We start from the raw sequence: 20870 nt of genomic DNA, 5'->3' as shown, positions 1-20870 counted from the left end.
AACTTTAAAACATTTATTTTTAGTTATTTTAACTAAAAATTTTGTGTGTCTGGGCTTATACACTCTCCAAAGGCTGTCTAATTGTAAACTTTAAAACACATTTATTTTTAGTTATTTTAACTAAAAATTTGAATGAAACTAAAAAAATAATGAAAAGGAAATTATACATTTAAACACCTAAGGATAATTTCAACCAAAAAAGTAACTGCGTATGCGTCCTCTAGCCTACTTGGGGCCTTCTCATAAATGAGAAAGCGGCATTTAAAACAATAGACATGTAATACGCACTGTTGCTCAATATTTAATTACAGCACAAGATGCATGATATTTTCATTTGCTACAAGCAGGATACACAAGAAGCACATTCAACTTGGACACGCAGACGGTTGTCGTGGTAATAAACACCGTGAACAGCAACCACTCGCGTGTCCGCGCTTAAAGCGCATCTCGTATATGAAAAGCATTATAGGGGGCCCTTGGCTTTTGGGGGCCCAAGGCAGTCGCCGACCTTTGCCTAATGGCTAAGTCCGCCTCTGTGTTCAAAGATATGGAAACAAACACATTTTGGCTTCCATAGTCACTTGTTATGTCAGTACTATCAATCGTCTTTTTTAATGTTCATTTGTGGGCTTTTCTCTGCAAATATTACTATATATTTAAACAAACTGATAAGAAGCACAACATCACACTTACACAATGCTGTTTGCGCAGCGTGTGCACTGCGGCAGCTTCTGTAAGCCGGGGATTGGCGCCAGAGGAGCTGTTATGGGGCTGCCCAGCTTTGGCACGGGGGATTTGACAGGGGAACGCAAGCCTCTGACACCATGTCTGTCCACGGGTGAGATACCTGAAAGGAAAATAAACTCGAGTCAAGGGCACAGAATATTATATGCAGGGATGCACATAAGTGGCTGCACATGCCTGACCAAAATAAAAAATGTGCTGGGTAAATAAGTTCAGACCGCTCATTTGCATACCGACATGTTTGACAGCTGTTAATGCACAATCACCGTTAAGATTGACTGACTGTAATACTGTATAAAATTTCCATTTGAAATCAAAGCATAAATGTAGGCTACTTCATGTGCTCACGGTTTCAGAGCAAATCGCAAAACCAGTCAGCGACACTTCATTCATTAACGCGCTTCACTCGGCAGCGCTGAAACCATACTTACTTGCCAGCAACCTGCCAAAATAAAAGCTTGCTGATTTTAAGTTTGAAAATGATGAAACTTCATTAAAAAGAAAAGAACATGTAAATATTAGCATTGTATTTTTAAAGTGTAGCCTGCTGTAAAATAACTGTATTTTTATTCAATACTCGCTTTTTATTTTAAAATATAATAGTAATATCAGACTGTATTTATTGTTTTGTTTATTATTTTATGAAAAAGGGCAATAATACTATTACTTCTATTAATAATTATTTTATTTTTTATAGTTATATTTAATGCGTCACACCAAACCAAACCTCCAGGTGCTCTCATGAGAACCAGACTGAAAAACGTATGTGCATCCCTGCTTATATATTCATATACAGTAAGTAATCAACTATTCATAGGATCTGAGAATGGAAAAAGCCGTTTGTTGTAGTTCTTGGAAAGTGTCTTCTGTTTTGAGTGGACTTTGTAACCTTGCAGATCTTTATTTATTCTCAAACAGCAACATTACACACTAAGGTTGAAAAAGTGAAAAAGCATAATAGGACCCCTTAAAGAAGTCGCAGATGGTATGAATTCAAATTTTTCACATTTTTGAACAAAATTCAAGTGATAATTCAAACACTCAAATTCAATTTAATTTCCTCATTATGGGGCAGCATACAATTGAAGGAAATATGAACAGTGTTTAATATTTCATTTTCATAATCAATCCAATAAAACACTGTCCTAATTTAAAAAAATAACTAAACACTCAACTGATGATACAAACAACAAAGCAAATGCAAACATCATGCTATGGCAGGCATGTCAATCAACACCTATGTGCGGATCTTATGGGCAGTTCGGCTGCAATTTGACTAAGTAGTCATGGGTATTTTGACAGTTGTTTTGAATGGATGTCAGTGGTTTTAACAGCTTAATGGATCAACAGTCTCTCGGATAATCTTCAACATGTTTTCCATTAAACAATCTAGTTTTGAGTTTACACCGAAAAAAATAGCTGTTTTATATGAAAATGGACAATTGGACATGGACAATTTTGCAACAGGTTGATTTGACCATATGCCACTTCTTATTTATTTGGTATCCGCAAACAGTGGTTGACTGTCGCACAACTCTGAGAGCAATTTAATGATGTCAAGGCTGTAATGCGATTGGTTATCAGGTCACAAGTTGACTGTTATGCTTTCTTCAATGACAGTGCTGTGGAGGTTGTGCGATATGTTAAAATGCGGGTGAGAAGGGGGATATTTGAACGAGACTATCTTCATTGAAATGTACAAATACAGTGTAATTCATATAAAACGAACAGTAAAAATATTCCGGTGTCATTCACTTTCTGCTATTTTATCTGTATAAAAATAGTCCGTTATGCCAGCGCCAATAGCCTCAAGGGCAGCGCGCCAACATTTAGCACTGTTGCGCTTCGGGCGTCACGAGTTCGAGTCCCAGCTCATGGACCTTTCCCAATCCCGTCCCCCACACTCCCTTCGCTTCCTGTCTATATATACTGTCCTATCACAATAAAAAGCAAATAAAAGTCTGTTATGCTGTTTGATATGGTATCCGTTTTCATATTATTTTAATTCATGATCATAATCATAAACACACCGATTTTCACACACATTTACTGCACTTCAAGGGCAGCGCGCCAACATTTAGCACTGTTGCGCTTCGGGCGTCACGAGTTCGAGTCCCAGCTCATGGACCTTTCCCAATCCCGTCCCCCACACTCCCTTCGCTTCCTGTCTATATATACTGTCCTATCACAATAAAAAGCAAATAAAAGTCTGTTATGCTGTTTGATATGGTATCTGTTTTCATATTATTTTAATTCATGATCATAATCATAAACACACCGATTTTCACACACATTTACTGCACTTTACTGTTTTTTCCCCCTAGTTTTTTACCTATAGCGGATAATGATTTATAAGTCTCACACATTCAAAGAAAATGATTACTGGACTACCAAAGTTAACTGTTGCTCCTCCTTTCTCCTAAACCTCTCCACTAACTTTGTCTCTCCACTGCGTATATTAAATGACAGTTTTGGGGGGTAACGCATTACAAGTAATTTTTTTCCAAGTAACTTGTAAAGTAATGCATTTATTTTTTAATTTCCAAGAAAATATCTCAGTTACTTTTTCAAATAAGTTATGCCAGTTACTTTCTTTTCCCATCAGTTTTGGGGGGTAACGCATTACAAGTAATTTTTTTCCAAGTAACTTGTAAAGTAATGCATTATTTTTTAATTTCCAAGAAAATATCTCAGTTACTTTTTCAAATAAGTTATGCCAGTTACTTTCTTTTCCCAAGTATTGCCAGACAGCTCTCCTGTCCTCATGATGAGAGAAATCAGGAGTGAGTGCAGAGGCGTTGTGTGCGCTGTGTGAACATGATGCTACTGTAGTTGAGATACATGTAGTTGTAAGATACTGTAGTTGTAAATGAGAACATGCATTTATTCACCTCACTTGCACAAAAACAGATTCACTATTGCTCAAAATCAATAAAAACTGTGAAATGCAAACTCAGAATATAACGCAAACCTGCAATAATTAAATACGTTAAAAAACACAAATATCCTTTATGTATTTAATCCCATTTTATTAACCAGTGTCTTTGCTGCTGACGTTCAATAATCAAATTCAACCACACTAATAAGCAAAAATAATTCTTTATTCAATCCAGTCAGTCCTATTTTTTATGCAATCCAGAGTGGCAGCACAACTGAAAGGTTTATTTCAGCTTTTTGAATTTACATTTCCTTCAGCCTGAAGCTTATTCATTTCACTTTTGGTGTGAAAGTGCTTTTACATTTGCCAAAAATAGAACTTTTTTATATTAAAAACAAACAAGCAAACCCAGGCCAAATGAGAAAAAGTAATGCAAAAGATACGCAAAAGTAATCTAATACATTACTTTCCATAAAACGTAACTAAGTAATGTAATTAGTTACTTTTTTAGGAAGTACCGCAATATTGTAATGCATTACTTTTAAAAGTAACTTTCTCCAACACTGTCCCCAGTTATGCTGTTCCATTAATTCACATACAAATTCGCTCTTCAGATAACATTCTTGAAAAATTCTCATTTCTGTGTGAACTATTGCTTTGAAAAGTGAGAAACAACTCAAAATGTGCACTCAGCAGCTGTCCCTGGAACAAGAGATGGCCGGAAATGAATGTCCTTCACACTTCAGTCCCAGGTCAGATACTATTCTCCGTGCAGACGTAGCTGAAAATCGTGGGTGTGTGTTAGCTTCAGGGCACGGCTGGGGCCAAGTATGGAGCACAGGTGCCAAGGCCTCCTCCTATCTTCTCCGTTTCCAGCCAAGCTTAGAACCAGGACTGGCGTAGCATGAGCTCAGTGGAGAAAACCACCCTGCTGCTGGATGAGGAAACATCCGAGAAAAAATGACGGATACATGATACAATGGTGCCTGCCTCCGTCATCCGACTGCTGCTGTGCCAAAGTGAGATCATTAACTCTTATTCCCAAGGACTGCTGGGACAGGTTACAACTCCAAACCTGTCAACGAATACCACTAATTACACTCTTAAACACCTTGATCTCTGAGCCCTGTGGCTCTACAGGGCTTTAATTCAGCATGCGAGAAATGGCAAAAGTGTAAGTATAGCGCGGTCTAGAAGTCTCTCTATGGGATTTGGCTTAGACAAAACATATTTTTGGGCTTAAATGACATAAAGCACAGCATTTTGGGGGGCTTTTTAGCCTGCAAGAGACTAGAGAGCGATCTGGCCCAAAAATGCAGTGCATTTACTGAATACATTTTTAAGTAGCATGACAATTTTAAAATAGTGTAGCATTTTTAGTAACAAGCAAATACTGATGTATTGTGATAAAACACTGTATCACAGTTTTGTTATTTTGCCCCTTTGTGTTTATGTATCAGATAAATAAAACTGTGGTTGCAAAAATAAACAATGTTATTGGATTGTTATACATTTCAAAAGATATTTCTCCTTAAGCAGATTTAATGTAGTTACTTTTTGTTACCAAACTTTTTAAAAAAAGAGTAGCTTGACTGTAAACTGCAGCTTGTCATGAAACAAGCGACTCAAAACCAGCCGGTAATCAGGTGCAGGTAATCTATTAACAACACAGGCACAAAATGGGTAAAGACATGCTTTTTTGGAGTGTTGAATAATGGTGCAAATACCAGTAAACTGACTACCGCAAATCACCTTGCATGCATTTAAATCCTCTCCTCCCATAAATGTTGTGTCTCAAAGGGAAACTCCTACAAATGCATATGCAATACGGTCAGCTGCAAAGTGCACACTTTTACATCGCTAATGTATCACTGCGCATCAGTTTTAGTAAAAACTGACAGTAGTTTTTTAACACCAAAAGAGGTATTGCGCCGGTGCAAACTGCCAGTAAATCTGGACCCAAATGTTCTAACTGGCTGTTACTGTGCCATGTTGGGCAACATTTTCACTTTCAATATGGATGGACAAATTGCAAAGACTATTTACAATGAAAAGCAGATATACAGTGCTTAACATTGCAAGCATGCAAGCAACTCATCATTCAGATGATTTCATTTAAGGCCCACACTTTAGAGTGACACAGCAGCAAATATTGGAAAATCTAATTTTGTTGGGTCTTTTTTTCTAAAGTGTTTTTGAAAAATCACATACCCTGCCTTTAACAGGTTTCTGTTTACTATGATCAGCCCCCCCCAAAAAAAGGATTTATTCCAAATAAGCTGCAAAACTTGGATCCAAAATCCTTGTATGACATTCATTATGTTTATTAATGTTTGAATATTTGGAAATATTTTTTTTACGTGAAAAGTGGACAGTCAAAATAGAAAAATAGAAGTTACAAGAAGGTACAACTGATAAAATCATAGGACCGGTATTAACATATTACTGGCAATTAACAATTTCAACATACATTCTGAGAGAGAAATAAAAAGTAAAACTGACCCCCATCCTCAGCTTCCAGGATTCCCTGCAGGTATTTAAAGGAGCCAGATTGTTTGGGAGCTGACACAGGTTCCTCATAGTCCTGAAGCATCCTGTAGACATCTGACTGTGTGTCGAATCCGTTGTGGTCGCCTGATGAATTCACTGGCAGTTCAGGGCTGAAACTGAGAGGAAAACACATCCAGATCTCTTTCTCTTCCAGAAACATCTGCTATTGCCATATGTTTTCATACTGAGCTAAACACTTTTTCAGTGCATCAAGTTAATTATAAAAGCTGAAGGAATGGAAGCCAATGTAAGTGCTTAAAAATCAATCAAAACACATTTGTTAAAAATCTACCAGTCAAAAGTTTGAACATAGTAAAGCTGCATAGTAAAGCCGACCTCATACGTCATCCGCCCGGAACTGCTTCCGTAGGCTGTCAAACACACACAACTGTTAGCCAATCATAGCAGTGGCCGTTTACTTCCGAGTCTACAATCAGCCACACCTATTCAAACAGAGCGTTCTGATGAGGGGGTCAAAACAGGACAGAAAATAGCCTATTACTTCTAGATTATGATGTTTTTTGACGTAAAAATCTTGATAACATTAGACGTGGACCTCGGAGAACAGTACAAAATAATAAATAAAGGGCACTTCATGACCCCTTTAAGTACAGGAGGATTTCATAAACAATGGATTTGTCATCTTCAGAGTAAACAACGGGTTTTACAAGCAACCAAATGCTTCCCGATCACCCATATCTATCATACAAATACTCTAGTGCTTCAGAAAACTCAAGGGTGTTTTGCAAATATCAGTGCAGCAGATGTTCCCTGAAGACTCTTCACTCACAATCCAGTTCTAGCATGAACTCGTTTTTACATAACAATAGGCATGAAGAGCTGTAATATCTTTAAGTCTGAAGTGTTTATTGTTGTGAAGTGCTCTGAGCGAAGACAGGACCTGCACATTTCCAACGTGGGAAAGATGCTCAAAATTGCTTCCTTGATAAATCACTGTTTCTCACAGCCTTGTGAGGATCATAAATATCAGTTTCTGGCCGTTGCAATAGCAGTGTGGTTTGTGTTGGCTAGAAGTTAGCAGTGTACAGTTAATGTGAAATCAGAACTGACCTAATTTACCTTACGTGCCTCGTCTAATTGTTATTCCAAAAAAAAAAAAACTTTATTCCTGTGCATGTGTGAATAGCTGTAAAATGGCACACCTGTGGGGGGAGCCCAGGTTGAGGCCTGCCATCTGCTTCGGTAGGGCACCATTTCCGTTATTTTGTGAATACAGGCCAGCTGGATTGTTGTAGGTAGGTCTGGAGTTGCCGTTATTGTAGGGCACACCCCCTGTGATGGGACTCTTGGGGGACGGACTCTTGGGAGTGGGGCTATAGCCACTGCTGATTGGTTGAAAGGTCTGTGGAAAAAAAAGTGATTTTAATAAAAAAAAATTCCAGAGCAACTTATCCAATTTTTACTAAAAGCTTATCCCATTTGAATTTTAGGTAGCCTATGTAATGATGTACCCTGAGCCGGTTGAAAATATGTGACGATTGAAGTCGGTTGAGATGTAAAACTAATCGCGATACAGTTAGGAGTGGGGGTTTATATGAATGTACTGTATCTCTAAGTAAACTGACTGTCTTCAGAAAACTTCACCTTGTCTCTGTATAATGCATATTAAAGTAGTGTTTATAAGCGCAGCTGTAACCTAGGAAATGCTGTATCGCTGCTGTTCCATAAGCGCCACCTGCTGTCAGAGAGTGAGCTTGGGTCTCATTCAGTTTGCCTGCTTTTGTGTAGTTTTATGTAGCATAATTTCACAAAGCTAAAGTCAGACCTTTTTTTTGTCTGTACAAGGTCCATTTTCTGCTGGAAAATGTGGACATGTTGATATTGAAAATTTTTTTTTAGGAAAAATCCAAGCTAGGAAAGAGCATAAAACCTATGTTTATATGAACAGATATCTTTTAGTTGTATTATTTGTTTATTTATTTATTTGATTTAGGATTTGTTTTAAAATTTTTGTTATTTGACATAAAAGATATTTCAATTTCACAAAGAAATGTGCATCATTTTGTCTGAGAAGTAATAAAGAGACATTTGTTAAAAAAAATTGAGAAAATCATATTGTGAAACCAGGATTGTGAATCGTATCACATTGTGAGCTGAGTGAATCGTTACATCCCTACCGAATTATGATGATTGTACGAGTCCAGCATGATCCATGACTGGAACAGTAAAACAGCCTTTGACAGGTTTACAGATCTGACATGCACCCAATAAACAGCTTACTTACAAATATGTAAATATTAACTGTTGCACACAAATTCCCATCATACACATTTGCCTCTGGTCAACTCAGCGCTTGAGTACAAGTTGTAGCAGCTATTTTATGACATCAGCAGTCATTTAAGAAAACATATTTGTGTTATCCTTCGCAGATGGAGTAGAGATGCTTTTTTTTTCGCTAAAGAGTTTGTCTGAAGTAGTGTACTTGAAGGCTAATTCTGAGAAAAGAAGAAACTTTATCCAGTATGAATCACTGCCAAATTCAAAACTCTGCATGCCGCAAATACCAGGCCAGTTAATCTAATATATTATATTTCCCTATATGAAATACATTGTCATATTAAGTAAATATGCTATCTATTAGAAATGGGAAGAAATGTAATACATTCACGTATATCTTTAGCCTATACCTATGTATATTTCTGTCAAGTTTCATGCCAAAACTCTGTATTTATCATATGTGTAATACATTCTAGGACATGCACCTGACGTGCATATGCCATGCACATGTACATCCATCCTAAAGTACATACATAGATTGTTTAGAGTCAACTGTTTAGAGTCAATTCCAAAATGCATGGCTTATCCTACTGTGTTTTACAAAAAATAAGTGTATTTGCGTTTGGAACGAGACAAAGGTGAATAAATAATGACAGAATTCTATCTTCTAGATTCTATTTTTTATTTGGTAAATAAACAATCCCAAGAGTCAAGCTGTGGCATCTAAGCAGTATTCCGTCTTTCAGCTCCACAGCAGGGGGCAGAAAGATTAGTCTGCAAACCACATTTTCATCTCTTTCAGAAAGAGGTTCTGTTTTCTGTTGGCAATGAAAAACATCTCACATCCCTCTGTATTACGGTACAAAATGTTCCAAGGGCAACAAGTCAGTATGAAGATTGCATTTCTCATTTTGAGTGGACAGAAGCCAGCTGTTCTCAGTCGCTCATTTTAAACAATGTGTGAGACTATTTCTATGCAGTAATATGAACGATTTAGTAGGTTCATATGCATTTTATCATGTTATTCGTTCCCTTGAGGGCCACTTATAAGGTTAAAAACAGAATTTTTTGCCACTGTATCTTTGTCCTCACTGAATATGAAATAAGATTTTAGTTTTAGTTCCAACATCGCCATCCAGCTTCTGTGCAAAAATGCATGGCAGGTTTACAAAACAATCTATGTGGCGCTTGAACGTAAAGATCAGACTGAAATTATCAGGGATAAAAATAAACTTGCTAATGCTAATTTTTCATCCAGCTGACATCAGAAAGATGCAGAAGTTCTTGCAGGTCATCTCAAAAAATGGTAGTTAGTTTTTTTAATGTCCACAAAGTGGAAATTTGTCTTGCTCTTTTTTTGTATTGAGGAGAAATAACTGAGTTACAATATGCTGTCATAGTACATCAAGCTCCTTTATCTTAGAAGACTGTAAAAAACTGGTGTCAGAAAACTTGCTCTAATGAAAATATGACAATTTCCAAGAGGAGAAACACTGTACAGCTGCAACATTTAAAGGTTCTGATGCTTTCACTGAATGAAAGTTATTTTTGCATTTGACAATTCTGATCTTTGCTTAAGTTTTATACCTTCAAATAAATATTCAGAGCATACAGAAACATATATATATATATATATATATATATTAGGGGTGTAACGGTACACAAATATGACAGTTCGGTACGTACCTCGGTTTTAACGTCACGGTTCGGTATGATTTCGGTACAGCAGGGGGGAAAACTAAACTTTTTTTTTTTTTTATGGTTTACTGAACAAGTTGCTCTTTCTTTAAATACATTCAGTTATAGTTTAAATGTTCTTAGTGATAAAAATCTACCTCAGCTTATGCTTAAAACTATAGGGAGCCCTTTTACATTATAAGGTTACAATTAGGCCTAACAACTTAACCCAAACTTAAATTTAATTGCTATTTATTTTTAAATAGATGATCAACACTCAACTTAAAAAAAATAAAATAAAAAAAATTGTATGCAAACATGTAAATTGCACATAGTGCAGTTTTTAAATTAACTTATAAATAATAACATTTCTAAGCTATTTGTTAAAATATATTCAATTACACAATGGCTGTCATAGCATGTTTCATAACAGATTAATTTAAACATACTGTACATTAAGTAATTAAGACTAACAGGTTTAGTAAAATATGATGAGTATATGGTGTAATATTTCGCAAAATGCTCCTCTCTAGACTTCATTTCTCTAGTGAACTAACGAGCTGTGGACACTGATGACTTGCTGAGGTAAATTAAATGCTACGTGACATTTTATTTCCACGCTGTATTGTTGATGTTTTTCCGCGGTTGAAACACTGATTGAGCAATTATATGAGGCATGAGATGTTCAGTCATGTTTATTCGCGTTAAAACTAGTAGTACAAAGGAAGGAATGATCGCGTTCACTCGCGCTCCGCTCTGCACAAATCTGCGGGGCGTCACGGCTCAGACACGGGAACCGGAGCTGATCGCGGCCGCTCTAGTCAGTGCTTGTGTTGGGATTATACCAGCACGTTTCTGAACCGTCCCAGAAGCGGCTCTCTAAGGCGTTTATACAGCGATCTGTCATGCCACATAAAAGACGGTCAAAACGGCATTTATTATTTGAATTTCCTGAGAAGAAAAAAAAAAAAAAACTGTATTCGTGCGGTACACATGCGTACCGAACCGAAAGACGCGTACCGAAACGGTTCGGTACGAATACGTGTACCGTTACACCCCTAATATATATATATATATATATATAAACACACACATTTTAAAATATAAAACAAAAATATATTGTAAATATATTTAATTTATTTCATCATATACTGTACATGGAACCTTTAAAAATCTTGGAAAAGCTTGGAGGCAATATGGATACAAAACCTCCCAAAAATCAAACTTCACAAAGCAGTTCAATTGACATCAGATGTCACAAATTTACAGACTCTGGTCTTGAAACGAGCAAGATTGGTTAGACCTGAACAGCAGATCATTTATCATTATATAAACATTTGTTATTTTATAATTACAAACATTGTTTGTTTTACAGTATTTGAGCAATGATTCCGCAACTAGCTGATTAACACTGAACAGAAACATTAAGGTCATCTAAAGTATATAAAAATGTTAATACTTGAAAACAATTACAATGCAGGCCAATACAGATTGTTCTTTTACTGGGAAGGAAACATAGAGACTGAAAACTGAAAACCTCTAAATTGAACTAGACCAACAAATAGACTGCTAGTCCTGCTATAGATAATGTTTACAGCCCTGTTGAGGACGCAACATCCAGAGGCATTTCTATAGAGAAAACATTGGCAGAAATCTTCTTGTTGCTAAAAAATAGCCGTTGAAGACCTGTGTTATGATGCATGCTTCTTTACTTCAAACGTCTGCCACAAAAGGGTGTAACTGCAATAAAAATGGTAGATTTACTAGTCTACACATCTGGTGTATAGCTTATAAAAGAGCCAGTTTTGTAGTCTAACACTGAAAACCATTCAATTGTACCGCTGTACCTTTTTAACCATAAATTGTCACTATATAAGCTTACATTTTTGTTATTTAATAAATCTGGATAAGGCTTTTGTCTCATTAAATTGATTTATGTAACCTATTCTGCAGTACAGTAAATGTAGAGGAACACTGAAATAGCAGCCATTGAAACAAACTCTCCTTTTAACTCTCCACATTTTAAATTTAAATTTAAATAAAAAAATATGTATTATTAAAGAAATAATAATTTATATTTTGTTTATTTATTTTTAAATTTTGTATTTATGCTATTTACTTTTACTTTAGTGCAATTTAAATTACTGTTATGCAAAAAAAAAAAAGATAAATTATTATTATTAATATATATAAGTATTTGGTAACACTTTACAATAAGGTCCCATTAGTTAAGATTAGTTAATGCATTAGAGCATTACAGTTAAAGAATTACATTTGTTACACTATTCATTCATCTTGCTTATTTCTGTTAATAAAAATAAACGTACAACTTTAGCTTTTAATAATGCATTAGGTAACAGGATGCAGTTAACTAATGATAACAAATGAAATCTTATTGTAAAGTGTTACTAATCATCAACAGTATTTGTCGTACTGCATTTTATTTATTAATGCAATTACTACTTAATGAGAATTTCCAGAGAATAATGATGACTCAAAAGATGAGGTACAGTATCCTCATCAGGGCGATACAGTAAAAAATGCAAAATTTAATTTCTTGTTTTTCTTTTTGAACGAAATACAACCTGGACATGTTTTGTAAGATTCAAACAGACAGCAATGACTTTCCTAAAGTAAACTTTGCAGGGTAAAGCTAGTTTCCTCATAATCATCAGTGAGGGCCCTCCAGAAAAACAGAAAGACCAGGAAAATATTTATGAAGAGTGTTTGTGTCTGCTAATAAATCCTGACCATCATCAGGTTTCACTGACCTGTGTTACAATGCTATCCCAGCATGCCCTTTGGTTCTGGGTGACGGCCCACAGAGCCAGAACATTCAGAACCATCCAAAGAGCCCTGCTACTGCAGCAGACTGCTAGAAATGAACTGAATAAATCTTAACGGACCCCAAACCTACTTTTATTAATTAAGGCTTGCTGTGGGGAAATTACCCCTGATTTATGGAGGTTGATATCGACTTGAACACTGCAAGGGAGATATAGAAGTTAAAGGGAGGACCTGATGGAAACCATATTACTGCTTTTGACAAGACTAAAAAAAAAAAAAAACACTCCCAGCATCAGCCCCATAACATAACATCACCAGCTCACCATCAAATAATACAGAGCAAACTACTAAATATACATAAAAAAATATGCAATTTAAGACTTAAGATTTAATTAAGCAAAATAGGTTACAGTACACAAAATGCACCATACATTGCAAGATATTTGAGATAAAATACAAAAAAAAAGTGACTATTATTTATTCATGTGGTGCAAGATTCTTCAGAAATCATTCTAGTATGCTGATTTGCATATCACATTTCCTATTATTTTCAATGTTGAAAACAGTTGTTGCTGCATAATACTTTTGTGGAAACTGTGATACATTTTTACCATTCAAAGATTTAGGGTAAGTAGGTTTTAAAAAAAGAAGAAGAAGAAAGAACTTAATACTTTTATTCAGCAAGGATGCATTAAATTAATCAAAAGTGTCAGTAAATGTTTATAATGTTACAAAAAGATATCTGTTTTAATGCTGTTCTTTTGAAATTTATATTCATAAAAAATCCTGAAAAAGCAAAAATTGTTTCCATCATAGATACTAATAAGAACCATTATTAATAATTGAGCACCAATGATAACTGATAATAATTGAGCACCAAATCAACATGCAGTATTAGAATCATTACTGAAGGATCATCAAACTGTAATGATATATTTTTGTTTTTACTGTATTTTTGATCAAATAAATGCATGCTTGATGAGCAGAAGAGACTTCATTTAAACATTAAAAAATCTAAATTATTCCAAACGGATTCTAAGTATAATCAATAATGGTTTGATAATGATTAGTCACGTAACTGGAAAAGTACAAATAAAAACGGGGAACACCAAGAATTAAACTGAATTTTGAGAAATAATAATAATGTATTTATTAAAAAAAAAAAAAAATTAGGGCTATATAAGAGGGCCTTAAAAGCCTGGCGGATCACAGGCAATGGGCAATTTTGTTCCATTCATAAAATAAATTCCGTCTCATATTACAACTCTGAGGTAACAAGAATTCCGAGCAATGAAACGATACCTCAGTTATGCTCTGACCTACACAGTCTGGGTTAAAATACAGCCTCTGAAAAATTATTTGGCTCTACCACATGCTTGGCTGTGTCTACTTCCATTGGAAATGACGTGACTTGTTCTATCACTATTCTTACAGACTTTCAACATTCATACTTTCCAGTGGCCATGGCAGAAGCCACAGTGACTTACATGTCAGCATGAGGCACACATCTGCTCTGGAAAACACACTTTATAGACGTTATGACATACAGCCACCAAATGTGAATGGGATTTTACTGAAGATTTGTGCAATGCCCAACCGATTCCAATGTCAGGGCCAAAAACCATTTCAGACCATCTGTCTCATGTACCACAAAATATCTGAAATTCACTATTTTTCATGACATGACTGAATAGAAAGAAAGCTTTAGCATCATGTTGAGAATGCATGTTAGGTTGGATGAATTTAAAAGCAATATTGTAGGATAGTAAAATTTAATTTGTGTTGTTCCAAACCTGTATGAGTTTCTTTGTTCTGTTGAACGCAAAAGAAGATATTTTTAAGAATGTTGGTAAGCAATCAGTTGCTAGTAGCCATTGACTTCCATATTATGGAAAAAAAATACTTTGGAGTCAATGGCTACCAGCAACTGATTGGTTACAGATGACAGAATTTTCATTTTTGGGTCAACTATCTCTTTAAATTCCAGCAAAAAGTCCTCTTTGCTTTCCAGAATATCAACCAAACAGCACATCCCCATTTAGCACCTTTAGACTGTACTGTGATACAGTGGGTATAGAAAAGAGTCACCACCCTCTTTAAAATAATGACATTTTGTTGCTTTGCAGCCTGAAATGAAGATGGACACAGTTTTTGTTTTATCCAGCTATATTTACTCAGTGCAGTTTATAACATCCAAGTGAAAGATATAACACCAACATGTCAGAAAAAAAAACAACAAAAAAAAAAACCACGAGTTGGAAAAAGGATCACCCCCTCCTAAAAATGACTTGTAAACTCAATCAGGTGTATCTCATCACCTTCTCAATGGTACACAAAGCCATTTGACTTTCAGCTGTGATCAGCTGTGCTCATTTTAAGAAAGGCCACATGCAGTCACGACTGAGCTTTGCCAAAATGCACCTTGAAGATTCTGATGCAGATGAGACTAAAATTGAATTCTTTGGCCTCAACACCAAATTATATGTCTGGCGGAAATCCAGTACATCTCACCATCCAAATAATAGCATTCTTCCAGTAAAGCATGGAAGTGGTAATATCCTGTTATGGGGTGTTTCTCTGCAGCAGGGACTGGAGCACTTGTCAGGATAGAAGGAAAAATGGATGGGGCAAAATACCGTCAAAATCTTGAGGAAAATCTGCTGCCCTCCGCCAGAAAGTTGTGAATAGGGAAGAAGGTTTACCTTCCAACATGACAATGACCCAAAGCACACAGCAGAACTGAGCACACAGTGGTTGAAAGAGGAAAAAGGTGAATGTCCTTGCATGGTCTCGTCAGAGCCCAGACTTAAACCCCACTGAAAATCTGTGGAATGAACTTGAAGACTGCAGTCCACAAACGTTCACCATCAAATTAACTGAACTCGAGCAGTTCTGCAAAGAAGAGTGGGCAAAAGCTGGTTCAACAAAATACTGACACAAAGGGGGTGATCCTTTTTCCAACTCAGTGATTAATTTTTTTTTTTTTCTGACATGTTGGTGTTATATCTTTCACTTGGATGTTATTAGTTGCACTAACTAAATACAGCTGGATAAAACAAAAACTGTATAGGGAAAAATCAATTTGACTAGAATGTTTCACAACATATATTGTTTCAAAGCAGATCACAGTGATATATATAAGTTTTTAATATATTTGACCATTTCTAAAGAGCCAAATAAGCATGCATTCATTTCAATAGATGCACCTTCCTTGTAAATGCATCTGACCTGGTAAACTATCACTCACATTTTGGTTGTCAAACTAAAAAAATGTGTTCACTTCATTGACTTATACCATACATGAAGGTACCATGTGTCACATTATTAGTTAGTTTCCATAAAGAAACTGTTGCTACTTTCCTTTTCAATACTATAGAAGCAAGTTTCCGTCATAGCATAAAAATGATCAAAGTAATTGTGACTTTTTATCTAACAATTCAGACTTTTTTCCCTCGCAAATAAGAATTCGGAGGAAAAATATGAATATAAAATCAGAATTGCAAGATATAAACTCAGAATTATTTTTTTCTTGCAATTCTGACTTTACATCTTGCAATTCTGTTTTTAGTTTCTACCACTAATTCAAAATGAAAAAGGTATTTGCGACTTTTTATCTCACAATTTTTTTTCTCGCAATCGTGAGTTTATAACTCACAATTCTATTTAGAAAAAAAAGAGACAGAATTAAAATTTTAATAAAATCAGAATTGTGAGAAAATTCTTTTTTTCTAAAAAAGACACAGGATCTTTTTTATCCTGTGTCAGAAACAAGGTCCATACAAAACAGATCAGACAGCAAAACATAAATATATTTGACTTCAACTGGTCCTCAAATTTCGAAGGTGGCTTTTGTAATGTTATTTATTTATTTATTTTAGGATTTAAAGACTCATTTGTGACCCTGGGGCACAAAACCAGTCTTAAGTCGCTGGGGTATATTTGTAGCAATAGCCAAAAATACATTGTATGGATCAAAATTATAGATTTTTCTTTTATGCCAAAAATCATTAGGACATTAAGTAAAGATCATGTTCCATGAAGATATTTTGTAAATTTCCTACTGTAAATATATCAAAACTTAACTTTTGATTAGTAATATGCATTGCTAAGAACTTCATTTGGACAACTTTAAAGACCAATTTCTCAATATTTTGATTTTTTTGCACCCTCAGTTTCCAGATTTTCAAATAGTTGTATCTCAGCCAAATATTGTCCTATCCTAACAAACCTTACATCAATGGAAAGCTTATTTATTCAGCTTTGAGATGGTGTATAAATCTCAATTTTAAAAAAATTGACCCTTATGACTGGTTTTGTGGTCCAGGGTCACATTTCAGCATTGTATAGTTGTTTATATTCCTGTGAATGGTCAAGACAGCTGCTGCTCTTCAAAGAAACATCTGTTGATCACAACATGCTCACATGTGAAGCCAAAAGAATTATGCTGCTCCACAGAAGCATCTGCTAAATGCCTTGAATTAAAACGTAATTTAAGCTGTGAGGGTTTAAAAGCACCCCATTATACATTATATCTATGCCAACAGCCTTTATACCTGTGACTCAGACTCCAGTGTGCCGGTGAATGGACTTGTCTTGTTTTCTTCTATTCCAGCTGGAGTCCAAACCTTTCCAGATCTAAAAAAACAAAAGCAGTGAGGTGAGTGAAGCCATATAGCTGCATACATGAGTGAAAACAGTCTGCTGGTTTATCTACAACTGATAACATTATTGACTGATATCAGTGATCAATGTGTTTGCTTGTCATGAAAATCTCAAACAGCATAATGGTCACGTTAAATGGTAAAACTAAAAGAGATATTGAGCATCTTTTGACCAAATGGACGAACAAAGACGGCGGTTTTCCTCTGCCCCCTTTCCACTTACACCTACATGCACACAGCCATATGCAGATCTGAGCAACAAAGAGACCTCTGTGGTCCCTCCCTCCCTCCCATAATGGAAACTTCATCACTGGAGCATGAATGCACCCCCTTCTGAGTTGGCTTGGATGTGGCAGGGTGAGGCAATGACTTAGAAATGAATGTCAAAGGGACTTAGGGTCATCTGGATGTGACTGATTAAAGGATGTTTTCCATATGATACCCACTCGAATAAAGACACTTTTAAATGGTTTTACTGTAGTTGGAGTATTTAGGGCTTGGAGGTATGACAGTACCACCACTCTATATAACAGGAAAGATATATTGGGCAGGAAAGCTTTATATTATTTTCCCGTGGTGTAAACAGAGCAGGAAAAATCAAGACAAAAGCTGCAGAGGCTGCATTCTTCGGAGGTCGCATTTGTAGGCTGTATACATCATTTAAGAAAGGTAACCATATTAAAATCGACTATTACTCCTCGTGAGGTGTAAAATACTGTTATTGTTTTCTTACTTTGCAATCTAACGGTTACTTTTCTTAAATGAGACCGCCTCGATGACGTATGCGGCCAACAAATACGACCTCCGGAGGACCTCCGAAATGAGATTTAATGAGAATTTTGGGTTGCCAAGTAATGTCACAACTTTACAAATTAAAATGGAATTGAATTGAAATGCAGTCAGAGGTGTGAGCCTTTTTAAAAATGAGTTTACGCTGATGCAGATCATTTAGTTGTGATGATTACACACGTGGTCAGAATTGGTGGTACCCTTGGTAAATATGATCAAAGAAGGCTATGAAAATAAATCTGCATTGTTAATCCTTTTGATCTTTTATTTTAAAAATTCACAAAAATCTAACCTTTCATTGGAGAATAAGAATTTAAAATGGGGGGAAATATCATTATGAAATAAATGTTTTTCTCTAATACACATTGGACACAATTAATGGTACCCTTTTATTCAATACTTTTTGAAACCTCCATTTGCCAAAATAGTATAGGAGTTTTCTCCTATAATGCCTGATGAGGTTAGAGAGCACCTGACAAGAGATCAGAGACCATTCCTTCATCTAGAATCACCCCAGATCCTTCAGATTCCCAGCTTCTCCTCTTCAGTTCACCACACTCATTTTCTATAGGGTTCAGGTCAGGGAACTGGAATGGCCATAGCAGAAGCTTGGTTTTGTGCCCAGTGACCCATTTTTGTGTTGTTTTTAAGGTTTGTTTTTGGATTATTGTACGGTTGGAAGATCCAAACATGGCCCATTATAAGATTTCTAACAAAGTCAGTCACTTTTTGATTTTTTATCTGTTGGTATTTGATAGAATCAAAGATGCCATGTATCTAAACAAGATGTCCAGGACCTCCAGCAGAAATATAGGCCCACAACATTAAAAATACAGCAGTATATTTCATTGTACACATGAGGTACTTTTTGTCCCTGTATTCACCAAACCCATCTTGAGGGTTTGCTGCTAAAAAGCTAATTTTTTTAGTTACATCTGACCATAGAAGCCAGTCCCAGTCCCAGTCGTGTCTGACAACAGAATATGCTGGGGATTGCTTCTGGATGAGAGCATTTTCTTTTCTTGATTTTTTTTCTTGAAACCCTCCCAAACAACATGCGGTGTAGGTGTGATTTTTTTTTTTAAAGGTTTTCTGACCCTGAGACTCAACTATTTTCTGCAATTCTCCAGCTGTGGTCCTTAGAGCCTTTAGCCACTCAAACTCTCCTCCTCACCATGCATTAGGACGATATAGACACACGTCCTCTTCCAGGCAGATTTGTAACATTTTCTGTTGATTGGAAATTCTTAATTATTGCCCTGATGGTGGAAATGGGAAGTCTAGCTCTTTTCTTAAAGTCACTTTCTAATTTGTGAAGCTCAATTATCTTTTGCTGCACATCAGAAATATATTCTTTGGTTTTTCTCATTGTGATGGATGATTAAGGGAATTTGGCCTTTGTTTTCCCTCCTATTTATATTCCTATGAAACAGGAAGCCATGGCTGGATAATTTCATGTTCATAATCACCCTGGTATGCTCAAAATTGTAAATATGAATGGGAATATACTTCACAGATATTTTACTCATAAGAATTTCTAGGGGTACCAATAATTGTGTCCAAAAACAATTATTTCATAATGAGATTTCCCCCCATTTTCAATTGTTTTAGTTCAATGAAAGGTTAGATATTTTCACCCCACTCATTTTCTATAGGGTTCAGGTCAGATGACTGGAATGGCCATAGCAGAAGCTTGGTTTTGTGCTCAGTGACACCATTTTTGTGTTGTTTTTGAGGTTTGTGTTTGGATTATTGTACGGTTGGAAGATCCAAACATGGTCCATTATAAGATTTCTAACAGAGTCAGTCACTTTTTGATTTTTTATCTGTTGGTATTTGATAGAATCAATGATGCCATGTGTCTAAACAAGATGTCCAGGACCTCCAGCAGAAATATAGGCCCACAACATTAAAAATACAGCAGCATATTTCATTGTACACATGGGGTACTTTTTATCCCTGTGTGCCTAATTTTTTAGTTACATCTGACCATAGAAGCCAGTCCCATTTGAAGTTCCAGTCGTGTCTGGCAACTGAATATGCTGGAGATTGTTTTTTGGTGGAAGCATTTTCCTTTCTTGATTTTTTTTCTTGAAGCCCTCCCAAACAACATGTGGTGTAGGTGCTGTTTGATAATATTTTTTAAGGTTTTCTGACCCTGAGACTCAACTATTTTCTGCAATTCTCCAGCTGTGGTCCTTGGAGAGTCTTTAGCCACTCAAACTCTCCTCCTCACCGTGCATTAGGACGATATAGAAACACGTCCTCTTCCAGGCAGATTCATAACATTTTCTGTTGATTGGAACTTCTTAATTATTGCCCTGATGGTGGAAATGGGAATTTTCACTGATCTAGGTCTATTCTTAAAGCCACTTTCTAATTTGTGAAGCTAATTTGCTGCACATCAGAAATATATTCTTTGGTTTTTCTCATTGTGATGGGTGATTAATTTGGAATTTGGCCTTTGTTTTCCCTCCTATTTATATTCCTGTGAAACAGGAAGCCATGGCTGGCTAATTTCATGTTCATAAATCACCTGGAGTGCT

The 20870-nt window shown here is 35.9% G+C and overlaps 1 protein-coding gene across 1 annotated transcript in view; it reads right to left on the bottom strand.

The window, feature by feature from the left end:
* Positions 1–689: 689 nt before the first annotated feature.
* The window catches only part of pdlim4 (PDZ and LIM domain 4), a 41418-nt gene continuing 21237 nt past the window's right edge, over positions 690–20870 (bottom strand). The window contains exons 3-6 of the mRNA XM_016522272.1: positions 17428–17509; positions 7336–7535; positions 6125–6288; positions 690–847 (exon numbers count right to left, since the gene is read on the bottom strand). Of these exons, the coding sequence (XP_016377758.1) occupies positions 690–847; positions 6125–6288; positions 7336–7535; positions 17428–17509 (604 nt within the window). The remainder of the gene's footprint in view (positions 848–6124; positions 6289–7335; positions 7536–17427; positions 17510–20870) is intronic.

Source organism: Sinocyclocheilus rhinocerous, unplaced genomic scaffold (assembly GCF_001515625.1).
Source record: "Sinocyclocheilus rhinocerous isolate Xijiao unplaced genomic scaffold, SAMN03320098_v1.1 scaffold1967, whole genome shotgun sequence".
Taxonomy (NCBI): domain Eukaryota; kingdom Metazoa; phylum Chordata; class Actinopteri; order Cypriniformes; family Cyprinidae; genus Sinocyclocheilus; species Sinocyclocheilus rhinocerous.
Note: the sequence above shows the minus strand (reverse complement) of the source record. Positions and strands in the feature narration are given on the sequence as shown.